A 17,396-nucleotide genomic window follows, 5' to 3' on the forward strand; every position below is an offset into this window, starting at 1 on the left:
GAAGCTCCGCCTCGGTCGGTGGATCGAAGGGGAGCCTCGTCTCCCCGGTCGCCTGCGAGAGAAGAAAGGGAGGAGACAGAGGGTTCGGTGGGGACGAAAGGCCGAAAGGGCTAGGGCTTTCGGTCGGAAACGAGGAGAAAGAGAGAAAAGGAGAGGAAAAGAGTGGAAGAGAGAAAAGAAGAGGGAGTGACCGAGAGAGAGGAGGCCGTAGATCCGGCCGGAGGAGAAGAAGGGGAGCCGGAGGGCCGGCCGGAGGCATGGGTTCGGTGGAGACGAAGGAGAAAAGAGAGGAGAGAGAGGAGAGCGGGAGATGAAGAGGCGGAAGCCTCTGGAAGGGGGGAGAAAAACCCTGATAACGGGTTCGCGGGTCGGATCCGAATCCGAACCCGCAACCCGTTAAGCCCAAAGAAAAAAAAAAGAAAAAGAAAAAAAAGAAAAAGAAAAAGAAAAAGGGAAAGGGTTTAGCCAAATTTGACTAAACCCGAGCCCAATCAAATTGGGCTAAGTCTGGACAAGCCAGACTATAAATTTAACCAAAATTAAACCCAAATGGAATGAGGCCCAAACCCAATTCGGCTGGAATTGGTCCTAACAGACCAAACTAATGGAAATCGGCCCAATTAAAGCCCAATTCAAGCCAATGTAATTAATTTGGGGGCCAAATTGATCCCGGATTGACCCTGACTCAGGCCCAAACGGGTCACAGTGACCCTAAACCCGAAATTAAACCCAATTAAGCTGGGAATTAAGCTTAGTGGCCAATCGGAAGGCCAATTAAGACTTATGAGCCCAGCCAAGACCCCAAATACAGAGGAATTAGGCTTGGGCTAAATTTCAGGTAGAAAAGGAAATAACATATTGTTATTCTGACATGATTGTAGGTGACTTAGGATCCGTCACCAGGACGTAAGAAACTTGGGAGAAAACGAATCACTGTAAGTAATCTACCTTAATCTTATCGTAGATCTTGTATTACGTTTTATAAGATGAACCAGTGTTTTTCATACAATTTAAATTGTATACATGATTTGTGAAGAAAGTAAGTAACTTGTTTCAATCTTGTTGTGAATCATGTATGTAAGTAACCTGTCCTAATCCTGTTATGGATCATGTTATGTTATTAATGTTTCCTAAGCATTTATTTTAAGTATATATGTTTCATACATGATATGTTACAATGCATAAGTAACTTTAATGATCCCAGAAGCTATGGCTATGTATGCAACATGATGATACTGATATTATAATCATGCATGTAAGTTTATAAAGTCTTAGCTAGCCCAGAGGCACTATAATGGGCTCAAAGATGCTACTGAGAATGACTGAGCCGCCAGTGGCTGAATAGTAACTGAGCTGCCCCGCCAGTGGCTGAATAGTAACTGAGCCTGCCCCGCCAGTGGCTGAATTGGAATTGGGCCTGCCCCGCCAGTGGCTGAATAGTAACTGAGCTTGCCCCGCCAGTGGCTGAATAGTAACTGAGCTGGCCCCGCCAGTGGCCGAGTCTGACTTCGCAGTAGCATCCGAGAGTAAAAGGACCACGGCATGCCGGGGGGCACGGTTTCATATGCATATAATATGAAAATTTTGTGATTTGCACTACTGCTTTGTTTAAATTGCATACTTATTATGCCAGGATGATTATTAGATAAACATGCATGTCAGCTTCTCAAAACCCTGATTTACATGTTTAGTCTACTGGTTGATCCGGTAGGATTATGCAGGATTACTTACTGAGCCGTGTAGCTCACATCTGTTTATGTTTCGTTTTCTTTCAGATCCTCACCAGTGATCGCCATCAGATATGTTTTTATTTTGTTACAGAGCTTCGTATTTTTGGAGAAGCTTATATACTTCTGTACATTTGAATAGCATAGAAGTTCTGTATTTTTGGTTTCAAACTTGAAGGTTGTACTGCAAACTTTTAATATATATATAAGGATGAATCCTTTTTGGCTACCTGTTACCCCTGTATGAGGCTGCGTGCTACTGTGGGCGATAGTCGGCAATAGCACGGCCGTGTCACGGATCCGGATCCGGGGCGTGACATCTAGTGGTATCAGAGCAATAGGTTAATCATGAGTAAAAATTTTAAGTTTTAATAAGGGAATGAGTAGTTAAGTCTCATTCGGTGAGATTCCGCATAATTGGAAAGAAAGAAAAGATTTTATTAGTCGTATCATCGGTCAATCACGAAAATTGTTTGACACAAATATTTTGATAGGTGACAATGAGCAACAAAAAGAGAGAAGTTAGGGCTAATACACAACCATTCTAGGGGCATGATTGTGACTGGTATGGTATTAGAATTCAAGACTTAAGACTACTAAGGATTTTGGTATTTTGAATCAGAATGCTAGCAAGCCATGCCAAAATAAGAATAAGCTAGTTTGGAGATTTCTCGATGGAGTAATTTGTATTTGGATTATGATTAAAGTATATTTTGACTAATATTAAGTGGAGTATTAAAGTACATTGCGTATCAGTATATATGTGATTTTGGAAGTTTAACTTGATACTGAGTACTGTGGATATTATTTCTAGTTTGAAGTTGATTATTTGGATACCAAGATAGTGTTCATTCATAAGTTGTTTAAGGCTTGGACAAGGAAAGATATTTTTATTCTTCGAAGATGAATCTTCGAAATCTGTATGACAATTATGCATGAAACTGTTATATAAGAAGAAAATATATTTGAGGATGAGATTTAAGAGTTTCTCCTTTGTTTACTTGGAATGTGAAATATTAGATCTTTTCAAATTACAATGCAAGATTGGTATTTTGATTGGAAGTCATTTAGTAAATTCTGAGATAATTTTCAATCTTGAAGAATATTTTAGGCTCAAATGTTCTACTATGGATAACGTGCAGTAGTTTGTGATCCTGTGATAAATCAATTAAACGAATATTAGTTGATGTTTTGACAGAAAAAAAAAAAAGAGAGAGAGAGAATGATGATGACATGGGGTCATTAGGAAATGCGAGTGGAATCAGCAATAGAGTTGATACGGGAACACGCCCAATAGCACATGATGTTGCAGGAGTTTGTATTTAGTGATCATGCTTGTAAGATTTGAAATAAATTATTTTATCTCTAATAGAGGGGCAATTATTAAATGCTTTCATTTATCACTAAGAAGCAAGTTTAAATTGTTTCATGAGGAAGCTGAAAATTATGGATGATAATTCCACATATCATCGTCTAGTGGAAAGAGTACAATAGAAGAAGATTTTTAAATAGAGATCTTACAACAAAAGTATACATCCTTTTCTTTTAACGGGGATGTGAGATCCAGAATCACCTTCTAGCAATGCTAAAGTAGGGCAGATTATTGTTCATGCAATTTAAAGATACCTAATATAAGATTGGGATATTGAGAAATAATTTTCAGAAGTTTACACAATTTCGAGCTTAAAATGTCCTAAGATGACTTGAGAGCTTATCTCGTATTAGGAAAGAAGGCTTATTTTCAATAAATGAAGTTGTTGAAAATGTAAAATTCATTTAAAGCGTTGTCGCTTATTTAAGAGGATCTTATGTTGGGATACCCTTTCTTTACTCGCTCATGGAAAAGTAAAAAGAAGTTTTGGCTAAGTAACATTCGATCAAGATGGAGGAAAGATTTGAAATGCAAATACAGATGAGGAATTAAATAGTTTTGTTTGTAGGCAAATAGTATGTTGATCAAAAGTTATTTGTGAATTCAAAGGAATTTGATCAGAATGCGCAGCGAAAACATAGTGATCTGAATTATTAATCTAAGTTGGCCAGAAGTATTATTCTTTTGATTCGGAAAGTTTTAATAACAAAAGATTTGATCTGTTTTCCTGTGTAGTAAGATTTTTCTGGATAAATAAAAGGAGAATGTTCTGATTTTTGGATAGCACTGTGCTATCCTAGATTCTCCAGTTTTACGTCATGCTAAGAAACTTCTTAGCATCTTTTGACATGAATTAATAGATCATCGATTTTGACCTTGGATCTAGAATATGTTGGTATGAACCTTCTCCCTCCTAAATTTGAAGCTTGAATTTTTTTAATTAATATCCATCCTTTATTCGATTGAAAGAAATTGAGGTTGTCAATTGACTTTGATGAATATCTATCAAGGGTGGATTGAAGTTGTTTATGATCTAATCTTGTGATAGATCGGGTAATAGAGAGCAGTTGATATTTTGACAAAGAAACTCGAAGTTCTTATTCAGAATTGAGATGTAGATTTTTGTGTATAAGAGAAAAGTTTGATTTAGATCACCTACCAAAAGAATCAAATCTGAAAATGTTAGACCTTATTCTTTTGATAAGATCTAATGATGAAACTGTATTGATGAATAGAATTATTGAAAAAATTTGAATTAGAATTCTAATGGAGAAAAGTGTTGCTGATTCTCTGAATAATCTGGAGATAGCTATATAATTTCACCAGTGAGTTTTTCTATTGTTGGCAACTCCTGGGAGATTTTGAGCATCTTAAATTTAGTATTAACGGATTGATGGTGCCTTGGATGGGCTCAGACTTGGAATGTTCCTTACTCCTAGCTATGACATTTTCGATCTACCTATTTGAAAGGGGTTTGAAGTTTTGCTAGGGTAAAGGTTGATCATTAAATTGTAGGCAAAATCAAGAGAAGAAAGAGGATTATAGATTATGAAAAGTGTTTGATGTTAATGCTCTCACCTATTTCTATTAAGCCGATTACGATTCTTGTGTGGACTTAATCGAAAGCAATTAATTTCTTGGGCCAAGGATTATAGCATTTAAAATCTAAGGTGGGAAGATTAGTCCTCTTTTGGAAGAGATCAAAGGAACTCCTATATCATAGATGGAAGGGATTAAGTTTTGAAATGCCATGACTTTGTATGTCGTAATTCTTTATGTCGAAATCTTGGGAGTAGGTACTCTGAGAGAAAGACTAACTGAGATCTCGAGGATGACTCAATGGTTGACTACTTTTAAAAACCAGAACCTAAGGTATGTTTAATTTCGAGGACGAAATTTATTTTAAGGGGGGTAGGATGTAATGTCCGGGCCCAGAACCTACTAGGCCCAATAAGAAGTAGGCCCAGTTAGGGGTTTGGGCCCAAATTTCACTGTGGGCAGTATTATTTTAATGATTATTATAATGGTACGGAAAAAAAATGAAGGGATAAGACCGACAGGGAAGGGTTACCTCACCCCCTGCTGGCAGCCGATGCCGGCGCGCCGGAGACAGGGGGGGCGGCGGCCAGTCCCGGAGTATGGAGGAAAGGAGAGGATGGGACCTCTCAGAGGGGGGTTTCATCCTCTAAACAAATATTTAAGCCTCTGCCGGCAACCCCAAGTCACAGACTCCCTAAACTTTGAACGAGAGAGAGAGCCGAAGCCCTGGAGCCTAAGGCCAAGGAGCCCTGAAGCTCTGGGAAAGGAAGGACTACTAGGGAGGAAGCACTGCCGACTACAACCGGCCAAGGTAAGGAGTTTTTTTTAGGTTAGGGTTTAACAGAAGTAAGGAAACCCCTCTGTGGGGTGCTCTTCCCCTCTGTGTCAACAGGGAAATAGAGGGGAGGAGGCCGGCACAGGAGAGGGAGAAAAACCCACAAGCCCGGGTCGGGTCGGACTCACAGGCCGCGACCATCCGGACCGAACCCAACCGGGCTCGGCCTGTTGACGAACCGGACACCGCGGCCTCGGCCGCGGGTACCTTGGGGTTCGGGGGGCAACCCGGGCCGCCAGATCTGGCCGGGACGACAACAGAGGCGGCCACAGGGCCGCCAGCCCCGGCCGGACCACCACCTCTTCTCCGGCAAGGGGTGGTGGTGCCGGAAGGAAGAACCAAGGAGGAAAAATTAGAATGAACTCACCGGACCGAAGAGGCTTCATTCTTGGACCCCGGCCTTACCTCACCGTGGTCGGAGCAGGGGGAGATCTCCCGGAGGAGATCCAGCCGCGACCCAACTTCCCGGCACTCCTCTTCTCCGGCATCGCTTCGGAGAAGAGGAAGGGGGGCCGGCCTTTCTTCCGCCAGTGCTCCGGGGGGAAGCTCCACCTCGGTCGGTGGATCGGAGGGGAACCTCGTCTCCCCGGTCGCCTGCGAGAGAAGAAAGGGAGGAGACGGAGGGTTCGGTGGGGACGAAAGGCCGAAAGGGCTAGGGCTTTCGGTCGGAAACGAGGAGAAAGAGAGAAAAGGAGAGGAAAAGAGTGGAAGAGAGAAAAGAAGAGGGAGTGACCGAGAGAGAGAGGAGGCCGTAGATCCGGCCGGAGGAGAAGAAGGGGAGCCGGAGGGCCGGCCGGAGGCATGGGTTCGGTGAAGACGAAGGAGAAAAGAGAGGAGAGAGAGGAGAGCGGGAGATGAAGAGGCGGAAGCCTCTAGAAGGGGGGAGGAAAACCCTGATAACGGGTTCGCGGGTCGGATCCGAATCCGAACCCGCAACCCGTTAAGCCCAAAGAAAAAAAAAGAAAAAAAAAAGAAAAAGAAAAAGAAAAAGGGAAAGGGTTTAGCCAAATTTGACTAAACCCGAGCCCAATCAAATTGGGCTAAGTCTGGACAAGCCAGACTATAAATTTAACCAAAATTAAACCCAAATGGAATGAGGCCCAAACCCAATTCGGCTGGAATTGGTCCTAACAGACCAAACTAATGGAAATCGGCCCAATTAAAGCCCAATTCAAGCCAATGTAATTAATTTGGGGGCCAAATTGATCCCGGATTGACCCTGACTCAGGCCCAAACGGGTCACAGTGACCCTAAACCCGAAATTAAACCCAATTAAGCTGGGAATTAAGCTTAGTGGCCAATCGGAAGGCCAATTAAGACTTATGAGCCCAGCCAAGACCCCAAATACAGAGGAATTAGGCTTGGGCTAAATTTCAGGTAGAAAAGGAAATAACATATTGTTATTATGACATGATTGTCGGTGACTTAGGATCCGTCACCAGGACGTAAGAAACTTGGGAGAAAACGAATCACTGTAAGTAATCTACCTTAATCTTATCGTAGATCTTGTATTACATTTTATAAGATGAACCAGCGTTTTTCATACAATTTAAATTGTATACATGATTTGTGAAGAAAGTAAGTAACTTGTTTCAATCTTGTTGTGAATCATGTATGTAAGTAACCTGTCCTAATCCTGTTATGGATCATGTTATGTTATTAATGTTTCCTAAGCATTTATTTTAAGTATATATGTTTCATACATGATATGTTACAATGCATAAGTAACTTTAATGATCCCAGAAGCTATGGCTATGTATGCAACATGATGATACTGATATTATAATCATGCATGTAAGTTTATAAAGTCTTAGCTAGCCCAGAGGCACTATAATGGGCTCAAAGATGCTACTGAGAATGACTGAGCCGCCAGTGGCTGAATAGTAACTGAGCTGCCCCGCCAGTGGCTGAATAGTAACTGAGCCTGCCCCGCCAGTGGCTGAATTGGAATTGGGCCTGCCCCGCCAGTGGCTGAATAGTAACTGAGCTTGCCCCGCCAGTGGCTGAATAGTAACTGAGCTTGCCCCGCCAGTGGCTGAATAGTAACTGAGCTGGCCCCGCCAGTGGCCGAGTCTGACTTCGCAGTAGCATCCGAGAGTAAAAGGACCACGGCATGCCGGGGGGCACGGTTTCTTATGCATATAATATGAAAATTTTGTGATTTGCACTACTGCTTTGTTTAAATTGCATACTTATTATGCCAGGATGATTATTAGATAAACATGCATGTCAGCTTCTCAAAACCCTGATTTACATGTTTAGTCTACTGGTTGATCCGGTAGGATTATGCAGAATTACTTACTGAGCCGTGTAGCTCACATCTGTTTATGTTTCGTTTTCTTTCAGATCCTCACCAGTGATCGCCATCAGATATGTTTTTATTTTGTTACAGAGCTTCGTATTTTTGGAGAAGCTTATATACTTCTGTACATTTGAATAGCATAGAAGTTCTGTATTTTTGGTTTCAAACTTGAAGGTTGTACTGCAAACTTCTAATATATATATAAGGATGAATCCTTTTTGGCTACCTGTTACCCCTGTATGAGGCTGCGTGCTACTGTGGGCGATAGTCGGCAATAGCACGGCCGTGTCACGGATCCGGATCCGGGGCGTGACATATCAAAACCTGTTGATAGACCTTACAATTCCTCCAAGAACAAATAGAGCTCAAGTGCTTCAGCGACAGGTTCATGAATTGCTAGGGATTGATGAAGTAAAGAAATACTCAATATCAACATGCTACTTCTGTTATGTCACCATTTGCAGCTCCAAAATATGTATAAAACATACCCAAGATGTGCAAATATTCTTGAACTAAGTCACACAGAATTGTGTCCATGATTTGATTGGTGATCTCAAAATGCAAATGGCGTCACATCTCATCTGGTACGATGGGATCTTTTACCATGAAAACAGAAATTATAGCAGAAACATACATACAACTGCTTCACAAGCATTAACCTTAATGTAGAATTAGCAGCAAAAATGAACAAACAAGAAAGTTCCAGCAAGCTCCAGATGACGACCATAGAGCAACTGAAGTTTCACAATTAATCCAAAATTCAGATCATTCCTCTTTAGTCAAACATGACATCTCGCATCCAAATTAATCACAGCCCTCAAACCTTTCCACAAAGTGTCAGGGCAAAGCATCTCATTCATGTTTGTCATGCATACAATCTCTCTAATATCAAGAGCACCACAGGGTTCCAAAACCAAATAGTTGCATGAGGTAACATAGAACCTCATTTATCTAACTGAAATTCCTGCTACAGAGCTGCCCTCTCAATCATGGATTGTATATCATAAACTGCAAAATGGGAGCCAGAGCCAGCAGAAGACAACACTTTTGAGGCAATTGAGGTGAATCAACATCCCGGCAAAGATTGGGTGGAAGCTAAAGCAGAGAGGCTTGCTTCTGATTCGTAATGCTGCACGTATGACTGCATACTGGATGAACCAACAAGATAACAAGGTGATGCATTACTGGAGCTAGGAATATAAGATATGTACTGTGAGTGGAAAGGCGAAGACAAAGGAAAGCCCAGCAAATGCGCAGAGAGAACATGTGAGGAGTAAGATCTGCGAGATGATGCATTTCGAAGATCTGCAGAGGTATTACCTATTGGTGAGTTAATACAGGATTTATGCAGGTTAACAACACAAGTACAGGAAAGTGAATGAGTGAGGGAAGCTGATGGTGTCCATGGTGGCGAGGGAACTATTGGTGTAGGTGGAGATGCTGCTAAAGATCCAGCAGAAGAAGAGGGGGATGCAGAGATCGGAGAAAGTAATGGAGTAGACTCAGAGGCTGGAGGATGGGCTGTGCTTGACTTTGCATCTTGCTTGCATACAGGGCAAAAAGTTCTCCATGCAGTGAGCCAGAAATCAACACAAACAGCATGAAACTCTGCAAAATAATATGATGCAGGATCAAATAATGCAACACGAATCAAAAAAGTTTTAGATGATCAAATGAGCAAAAAAATGAAAAATGAAAAGAAATAAAAAGAATATATGACATGCATATTTTTAGTTGAGAAGGGTATCTTAGTAAATCTTGAAAAATTAATTGTCCTCTAGTAACCAAGGTTCTATACGAGTATATTGTCCATGAATTTAAGTACAAGTGCACTAGGCTACTGCTCGAACTTCCACTGATCTGAAAACCCACAAGGTCTACAAGCAACAAGGATTTCCCTATTGTGATATCACTGAAAAAAAATTTCCAGTATTGTGGGCCACATCCATCGTCACCGCCAACTTTTATGAATCCAAAATCACAACCTTCATCCAAGTTGACCTTAGATCTCCCTGTCTTCTTTCTAAAACAATTTAATATAAATATAATCCCCTCTCCCCATGAGAAGCTCATCAGATCACCATCACAGATGCTTGTAATATATCAATTAGTTTTCACCAGTTCATCCATGAGGAGCAACTTATACTTCATCTACTGTATTCTGTTCTCACCATGTCCTGCATTATACTGTGCATCTACCTTAGCATTATCATCCCAACTATGCCATCTTCTGCGCCCGGTGCTTAACATTTTGAAACAAAACGACATTGTGTATGCTACTGACATCTTAATAAATTATTCCAGCTAAGTCCCAGATAGAGAGAGCAGACCTTAGCGCAATGGTAAGGTTGCTCCAATTTTGATTTCGGTGTCACGGTTCGAAACACAGAAACAGCCTTTTTGCACTAAGGTAAGGCTGTGTAAATCTGAACCTCTCCGGATTCTGCAGTAGTGGGAGCCACATGCACCAGGGCACCCTTTTATTAACAGTCATATAATGCCTAGAAAGCACCCCTTGACTTCATCCACTCTAACTATATCATATATGTCCCCGTCAATCAGCCATTCTTCTGTATAACTTATATAAATATCATAATAATAATCACATTGGTTTAGGAACTGTTTCATTGGATGCCTCATTTTCAGTCTCCCTGAAACTATAGCATATATTTCCTTTTAGCTCTACCAATCTTTAGGTACTCTTCAGAAGGCATAATCCATAATTCCAATTTAGGATTAACCTTATTTGCATCTCACTTATAAACATTAAATCATTTTCAAACAGCACAAACCATTGTGCATCGTCCTGAATATCAATAACGTGTGACAAGCACAAAAGTTTCGGCTGAGGAAGACTTTTGTCTATGCACATCTTGGCTGGATTTTCAGAGTCCACTAAAACTAGTTCTAACACTTGCAGCCACTACTCTATATACATTCTCGGCAACAAAATGTGCCCTACCCCCTCCATCCCAGAGCCGCCAACCAAATAACTCCAACTCGTGATGCTCTACCATCTACTTTTCCAAGTCAGTAAGGACCACTTCTAAAATTTTCATTTCTTCTAACTCTTCTCATTTACCACCTTAGAGAATGACCTCCATTATTTTGCAATCTTAGCATCAAATTCGAACTGAGTGTGCAAGTTGTCAAAGAGCACATATTCTACGAGCACAGTTATCTTTTGAAATACCAAGGATCTCAGACTTAAAACTCATAAATTTAGCTTTGAATTCATGATGTCCACCAAAATAAATATTAAAACCAGAGGTGTTCAGGTTACTAGGTAGAAATTTGCATTGATTGGTTTAACAAGGGTATAGAACTAGTAAGTAATAAAGAATTCAGAAGGAAACTTAACAATATACTAATTGTTGAATATTATATGCTAAAGATAGGGTGTATTATTTCCCTTTTTTATAACAAAAATAAGCTTTATTCAACTCTTCAAAGTAACCTGAGCAAAGCACGTTCTCCATCTACTAGAAAGTAAGAAACAGTGAAGGCGATTGTGACTATGCTGTGGTGAAGTGGCTTACTGTGATGACAAGGCAGCACACGAAGCTTCTCCCCAACATTGTAGTCCTCTAGGCAAATAGCACATGTTTGTGAAGTGCAACCGTCTTCCAACACTGACATGAATAGCTGACTTGGCATTGCTTTCACTAGTCGCCTGCTCATCCCATGGAAACCCCTGATTTGAGAAGCTCTAGGTCGTTCACGTCTAACATGTTGTCTACGCACAAAGAAACATGTAACCAGCAGAGCCGACATGGCAAGTAAAGATATGAAGGAGATGGCCATAATAGACCATGTTGAATTCTCAAAGCTTGGTATGATCCACAACTCCATGTCTGTAAGACCTGCATATTTCCTAAGTACATCGCCAGATGCTTTAGAGATAAACACAGCTGGTATATTGATGCCATCTGGAGTTCCTACCACTGCAATATGTTCATAGTAAGATACTGAGCATAGGATATTAAATATGAAAGGACACAGATCAACTGCTAACTATAACTAGAGAGGTCTAATAGATCACCTTCGCAAAGGGAAACTTAAGCCTTAGAAAACTGCATAATTAACTATGAATACATTGTCATGTTCATGTCTCCTGTCAAAGCCCAAAATTCAGCATAGATATGAATTGACTTGAGAGACATTGCTTTCTGATTTTTCTTTAATGCAGCAGTAAAACATTACAGGAGCCTATTTGGATTAGAATAGTGGCATCAGCCAGCACATCAAATGGAAATCCCATATATCTATGAAAATAAGATGTCAAACCCCTATAGATGGTAGAAGCTTGCTGTTAATTTTATTATAGCCTCCATTCATGACTATCCTGCACCAAATCCAAATTGGATTTCCTTTTGTCTAAGCAAGAATTAGCTTCTTACTTGCTCAAAAACGTAAGCTTCACAAATGGGCATATACTACCTGCTCGCTATGGATTGATCTCCTCCCTGTTAGTAAGTTCCATGTCATATTTCTGTCCCCCAAGTTATTTTGTCAACACAGTACAAATTATTTCTACTAAAAGTTCTCAAACTCTAATCCATTTGCCCTTCCAAAAATACCCAATATTTATTGCTTGTGCATATGCTATGTCCCTAAACTTACCAGTAATCTACATCTAACCTCAAGAAATAACTCCACAATCACATAACAAACTTTCTTTATCAAAAGCATCCCATGTCCATCCAAAATAAATTGACAATGATTATTGGTTTTGCTAATCTTCCTAGTATTTAATCCCAAGCCCTTTTGTTTGACTCCACTCCACTAGCTCCAAACTTGACCTAGGACAAAAGAAAGAATGGGTGGAGAACGGAAACAAACAGCTAAACTTTCTCGACTAGCAAAAGAAGAAAATAACTCATCCTTATTTTTTGCAGGAATAGCTTACAAGAAGAAATATTTTAAATCATAAAAAAGAAAGGGAGATCTAATCAGCCTTTCTTCACGTGTATAAATATGAATAAAAGCCAACTCCCTCCCAACAATAAAGTAAAATATTTATGTCGGAGTGGCGCGTGGATCCTGAGAACATAAAATGTCTAACAACCATATCACCACCCATGTTTGCAATATCATAGGCCAAAAAAAAGTAATAACTTATACAAGAACAAGAATTAAACTACATAACTTACTGATAATACAACTATACATTATTAATAACGCAATGACCGCATGTTCTGGAATTTGATATCTGTGCCTAGAATTATTTATACCGATGATCCAGATGCACTATAGCTTCCTAAGTTTTTGAAGTGTCACTTCCCCACTCTGGCATCTGAATCCGATCTAGCACCCACTCTGAGATCATGCTAATGAGTTCTATTTCATTATAGTAGTACTGAAGTAGATTAAAACCTTAATGATAAGCCTTATCCCATATATGTGTGGTCAGCTTTATGTACCAAGGTATGATCCATCAAAGTTTGAGAATGCTTTACAAACAACTCTCGACCCGACACAACCCTCTGAATTACTAAGTAATGCCTCCAAGGATACCTATATATATTTATGCAACAACGACTAGCAATAGCATACATATAAAAAATGGTTTACCAAACACAGAACAACATAAACAGAGTTTGACAAGCTGGTTATCAAATCTAACATCTACAATTGTGAAGAGGAACCAATATCTACTTTAGACGAAATAGCAATTCAGTTATATTTTATATCATGTAATGATGTAGCTATCCATATCTGAAGGTGCACATGATACATGCACCAAAAAGTTCTTCTATGCTGCTAGATTTTTCAAGTTGGTCATGTCAAAAAGGACTTCAGTGTAAATAACAGCAAGAAAAAAAAAAGAGAATTTCAATTTTAGGCTAGATAACATCAAATCAAATATTTATAAATGTCAAAACATTACTTGCAACCAATAGACCATGATCTTGATCATTGTAGACAATAGCAGCTTTAAATCCAGCATCTTGTGCGTTTCTAACTTTTTCATCAAATTGACATTCTCCTCTTATGATTAGAGCAAATGAGGATCTTGAATCATTGACCACTTTATTGGTCAATGGAGTACATCCATCAAGAGGTTCGGCTGTGTATATGACCCCATTTTCGCCGGATCCTCTTACAGCCGGAGCTGGAGAACACAAAATGAATCAATTGTCAGAACTTTATTATTTATTCTGGCAATGAATCGGAATTGCATGATTACTATTGATTGCATTTCTTGTTGGAATAAGGAAAACAACTGCATAAAAAACACTAAAAACATTCAGTTAACATTGAGACAAAAGATGTAAGGTAATATATTGTTGAAGGAATACAGAAGGGGGAATGAAGGTTCTAATAACATACAAAGCAAAATATGCATCTGGCCTTGTAACCCAAAATAAGGAAAAAATCAAGGAAGAAATTGGTTTCAACAGCAAGGGCAATACCACTTATCACCTAGTCTAGATTGTAAAAAAATGCTCCATTAAAATGAAATTTCTATGCCTATCGAATCTACCAATCTTTCATACTAATGCACAGGTTAGCATAAATAAATCACTCAATAGAGTTGCTGGAAAGGGTGATAAAGTAAGTTTTGACCCAAGAAATAAAAATTTGGGTCTAATGAAAAGCAACAAAAATCTAACATTGGAAGGAGAGGGAGAGAGGTGAGGGTCTGACCTCTTCATCTAAGCATATCTCTTTTTTTTCACTTTTGGAGTGGAAATATGGTTGCTTAAGTTTGTACCAGATACCAGTCTAGTTTTACTTTTTCTTATTAACCTCTCTCAGCTCCTGAATCCGAATCTCTTCATATGTAAAAACAGAGTAATTAAGCAACCATACAACATGTTTGTTGCTAAAATTTGAGTTCCTTCCCTGATATCTGCTGTTAATCAGTTAATACACCTCAAAACGCATGATCGTAGCCGCAAGGACACTCATTACCTCCAAAGTCATAAGGCATCATTACATAACATATTTAATTTGTTTCATGCCAGATAAGTTCTTGTCATGTTTAGTGACAGCTTGCTATTTTGCAGTATTTGCTTTTTACAGAAATTAGGAGTTATTAAACAAGCTACTTTACATTACTCTCTCTGTCTCTCTCTTCCATTTAAACAGTTACTCAAACATTCCCATTATGTGCACGAAAATTAAAAAGAGAGGAAAACACAACATCATGATATGAATCAATGAAACTACATATGTTTTATAAAGAAGCCTTCAGCCCTTCGCCTTCACTTATCAATTTTGTTTATAGTGCCCAAGATGGCACAAACCTAAGATTTGAACAAGGAAGCCAATTTTGATCAGCCCACATCTTTGCCCTACCTTCCCACAAACCTGTCTCAATAGAGAAGGAAAAAAAAAAGGATAGGTGTGAAAATAAATAAATAAATAAATAAAAGACTAAGCCCAGTTAACAAAGAAAAATTCTGATGTTCTTCGTTATAGAAATTAAGGAACGCATGATGCCATTGCCCCATATATAAGAAAATTGAAAACCAAACAAGAAAACACCATCTTTTGATTCAAACAAGGTGCTCGGTGGAGAGTCTCAACAATTCCTTAAATATTGAGCAAACTATAATAACATCAAAAATGCAACATTTAAACATCGATCCCCCTATAAAAGTCGTGCACCACCAATTCCAGCAACAAAAATAGAGATAAATTCTCAGAAAAATAGGGGAAAAATAGGGGGAAAAAAACTCTTACCGAAATTAGCCTCAATGTCATCAAAAGATCTCGACAGATTCCTGCCAATCAAGACCACATTCCCATCCGCCAATTCCACCAGAATATAGAGAAGGACGCAGACAAAAGCCGCACACAAACCTCCATCAATACGACTCAAAAACACCATTTTCGAAACAAGAAATCCGCCCAAAATTTCGATTCGAATCCGTAGTTAAAAAAAGAAGCCAGTAGTCTTTCGCCTCTTACTCCACTCACAAAATCCAACCTCAGTTCTTCAAATCATACAGGGTCCCCCACCCGATTCCTGGACATTTTTAGCACTTCTATAAATAAATCAATTACCGTGAGAAATCCAACAAGCAAACACGAAAGTCTTTGAAAAAAAAGAAAACGAGAAAAAAAGATCTCTCCACTTTCATTCGCATTCTCTGAATCTTCGTACCTTCGACCTCCGAGTCGAGAAGAGAGAGGAGAAAACTCACAGAAATGGAGACATCGGCAGCCATCAGGAGGAAGGGAGCGGCAAATGAGAAGAAGGGTTTCGGAGTACGTTAGGAAGCGTCGGAGCGCCGAATAAAATATCTCGTGAAAGGAAACGTTGTATAAATCTCCTCATAAAAATTTCCATGCAGAAACAAGATCTGCCGTTCTTTCAGATAGAAATCGCCACGTGGACACGACGGATGGTTATACTAGATCGCATAAAAATCTATTTACGTCAATGTAGGATGTTATTGTACCCGCGCGGCGTATATTATCTTCCATAAAATATATGAGCCTATGAGGTCACGGTGGATAGGCATTCTAAACCGCCTCCATGATTGGTGCAAGGGACCATCAATTGGGCGGTGGGATTTGATTGTCGGGATTTGATGGTGTATAATCCTAGCGTAAAAGCCGCTATCAAAAGGCTCATCCGAACACGTGAATTTCACGTGCTGCCTACGACTCTTGAATCTTGAATCTTGATGTGCCGTGGATAGAAGATGAGTTGATGTGAGAAGAAGGGGACTTTTTGGCTAAAATAGTGAGGCAATGGGCGGAAGAGAAGAAATTATTAGATGAACAGTGGACCAATCCAATAGCCACTTCTTGTATTAACCAACACTTAAATTTAAACTACTCAAGATTAACTCAAAGATGAAAATTTATTCCACTATCCATCCTATTTTGATCATGAATAGTTTAATTAAGAGAGTAATATCGCACGTGACTATTAGATTGGTTTATTGAACTTGGTCCATCTAATAATTTTTAATAAAATATAAAAAGTAAAAAAATTTGATTTCATCGATTGAACCTTTTATTGATTGATTGGATAGGATGATGGTTGACCTAATATGGAATGATACAGCCATCTAGTCTAGGGCCCATTTGATTGATGCGATGGCATCTTTGACCTATTGGCATGCCTTCCTTGTAGAACGTCTTACCATTTGAACTCCTGATTTCATAAAATCCGGTATTATCTCGATGAACAGACACTCAATAGTCCCCAAAGCACATACTGATACGAGCAGCTTCATTTCTTTAGGATGTGTCCTTGTATGTGAACTATAGCATGGAGAATGGACTTCAAAGGTAGAAAACATGGATCTTGAGCTCGATGGATATCCTATGAGTCTGATGAAATATAATATATCATAAGTGACAAGGTTAATCAAATCACTATATAGTTTCAGTTTCTTCAACAATAGTTTAATTATCCTACTAATAGGCTCTTGATTGTCAACTAGTCAACCACCAAATCACTATATAGTTTCAGTTTCTTAGGAGATATAATCGAGTTCCTTGATGATAACAAAGCTGATAATGGACTCCAAGTTTTTGCACTTATCCCCATGTCAAGCATTGGCCTCTCCTAGCCAAAAGCTTGAATCAAGATATACAATACATGACATTGAATATATATTGCTCAGCCCGACTCAGTTAGGATCCGACAGTTAA

General features: G+C 39.4%; 1 protein-coding gene across 3 annotated transcripts; it reads right to left on the minus strand.

Annotated features, from left to right (window-relative positions):
* Nucleotides 1-8,370: 8,370 nt before the first annotated feature.
* On the minus strand, nt 8,371-16,040 carry LOC103701304 (receptor homology region, transmembrane domain- and RING domain-containing protein 1-like). Of its 3 annotated transcripts, none has more exons than XM_008783315.4 (5): nt 15,932-16,040; nt 15,468-15,753; nt 13,666-13,890; nt 11,315-11,719; nt 8,371-9,383 (listed from the first exon to the last, which is right to left on the minus strand). In XM_008783315.4, the coding sequence occupies exons 2-5, from the start codon at nt 15,613-15,615 to the stop codon at nt 8,842-8,844; spliced, it is 1,320 nt and encodes a 439-aa protein (XP_008781537.2). In that variant the 5' UTR covers nt 15,616-15,753; nt 15,932-16,040; the 3' UTR covers nt 8,371-8,841. The 3 variants fall into 3 exon arrangements, with proteins under 3 accessions (XP_008781537.2, XP_008781538.2, XP_026658112.2); XM_008783316.4 differs by having other exon boundaries at nt 15,892-16,019; XM_026802311.2 differs by having other exon boundaries at nt 15,468-16,004.
* Nucleotides 16,041-17,396: the final 1,356 nt, after the last annotated feature.

Source organism: Phoenix dactylifera, chromosome 14, assembly GCF_009389715.1.
Source record: "Phoenix dactylifera cultivar Barhee BC4 chromosome 14, palm_55x_up_171113_PBpolish2nd_filt_p, whole genome shotgun sequence".
NCBI classification, from domain to species: domain Eukaryota; kingdom Viridiplantae; phylum Streptophyta; class Magnoliopsida; order Arecales; family Arecaceae; genus Phoenix; species Phoenix dactylifera.

What these genes read in the sequence shown, in the direction of transcription:
- LOC103701304 (XM_008783315.4), bottom strand. Translation starts at nt 15,615, where the DNA reads ATGGTGTTTTTGAGTCGTATTGATGGAGGTTTGTGTGCGGCTTTTGTC. An exon ending in TGACATTGAGGCTAATTTCG is followed by an intron (nt 13,891 to 15,467) that starts GTAAGAGTTTTT and finishes TGTGTTCTCCAG; the next exon opens with CTCCGGCTGTAAGAGGATCC. An exon ending in TGTGCTGCCTTGTCATCACA is followed by an intron (nt 9,384 to 11,314) that starts GTAAGCCACTTC and finishes ATTATTTTGCAG; the next exon opens with AGTTTCATGCTGTTTGTGTT.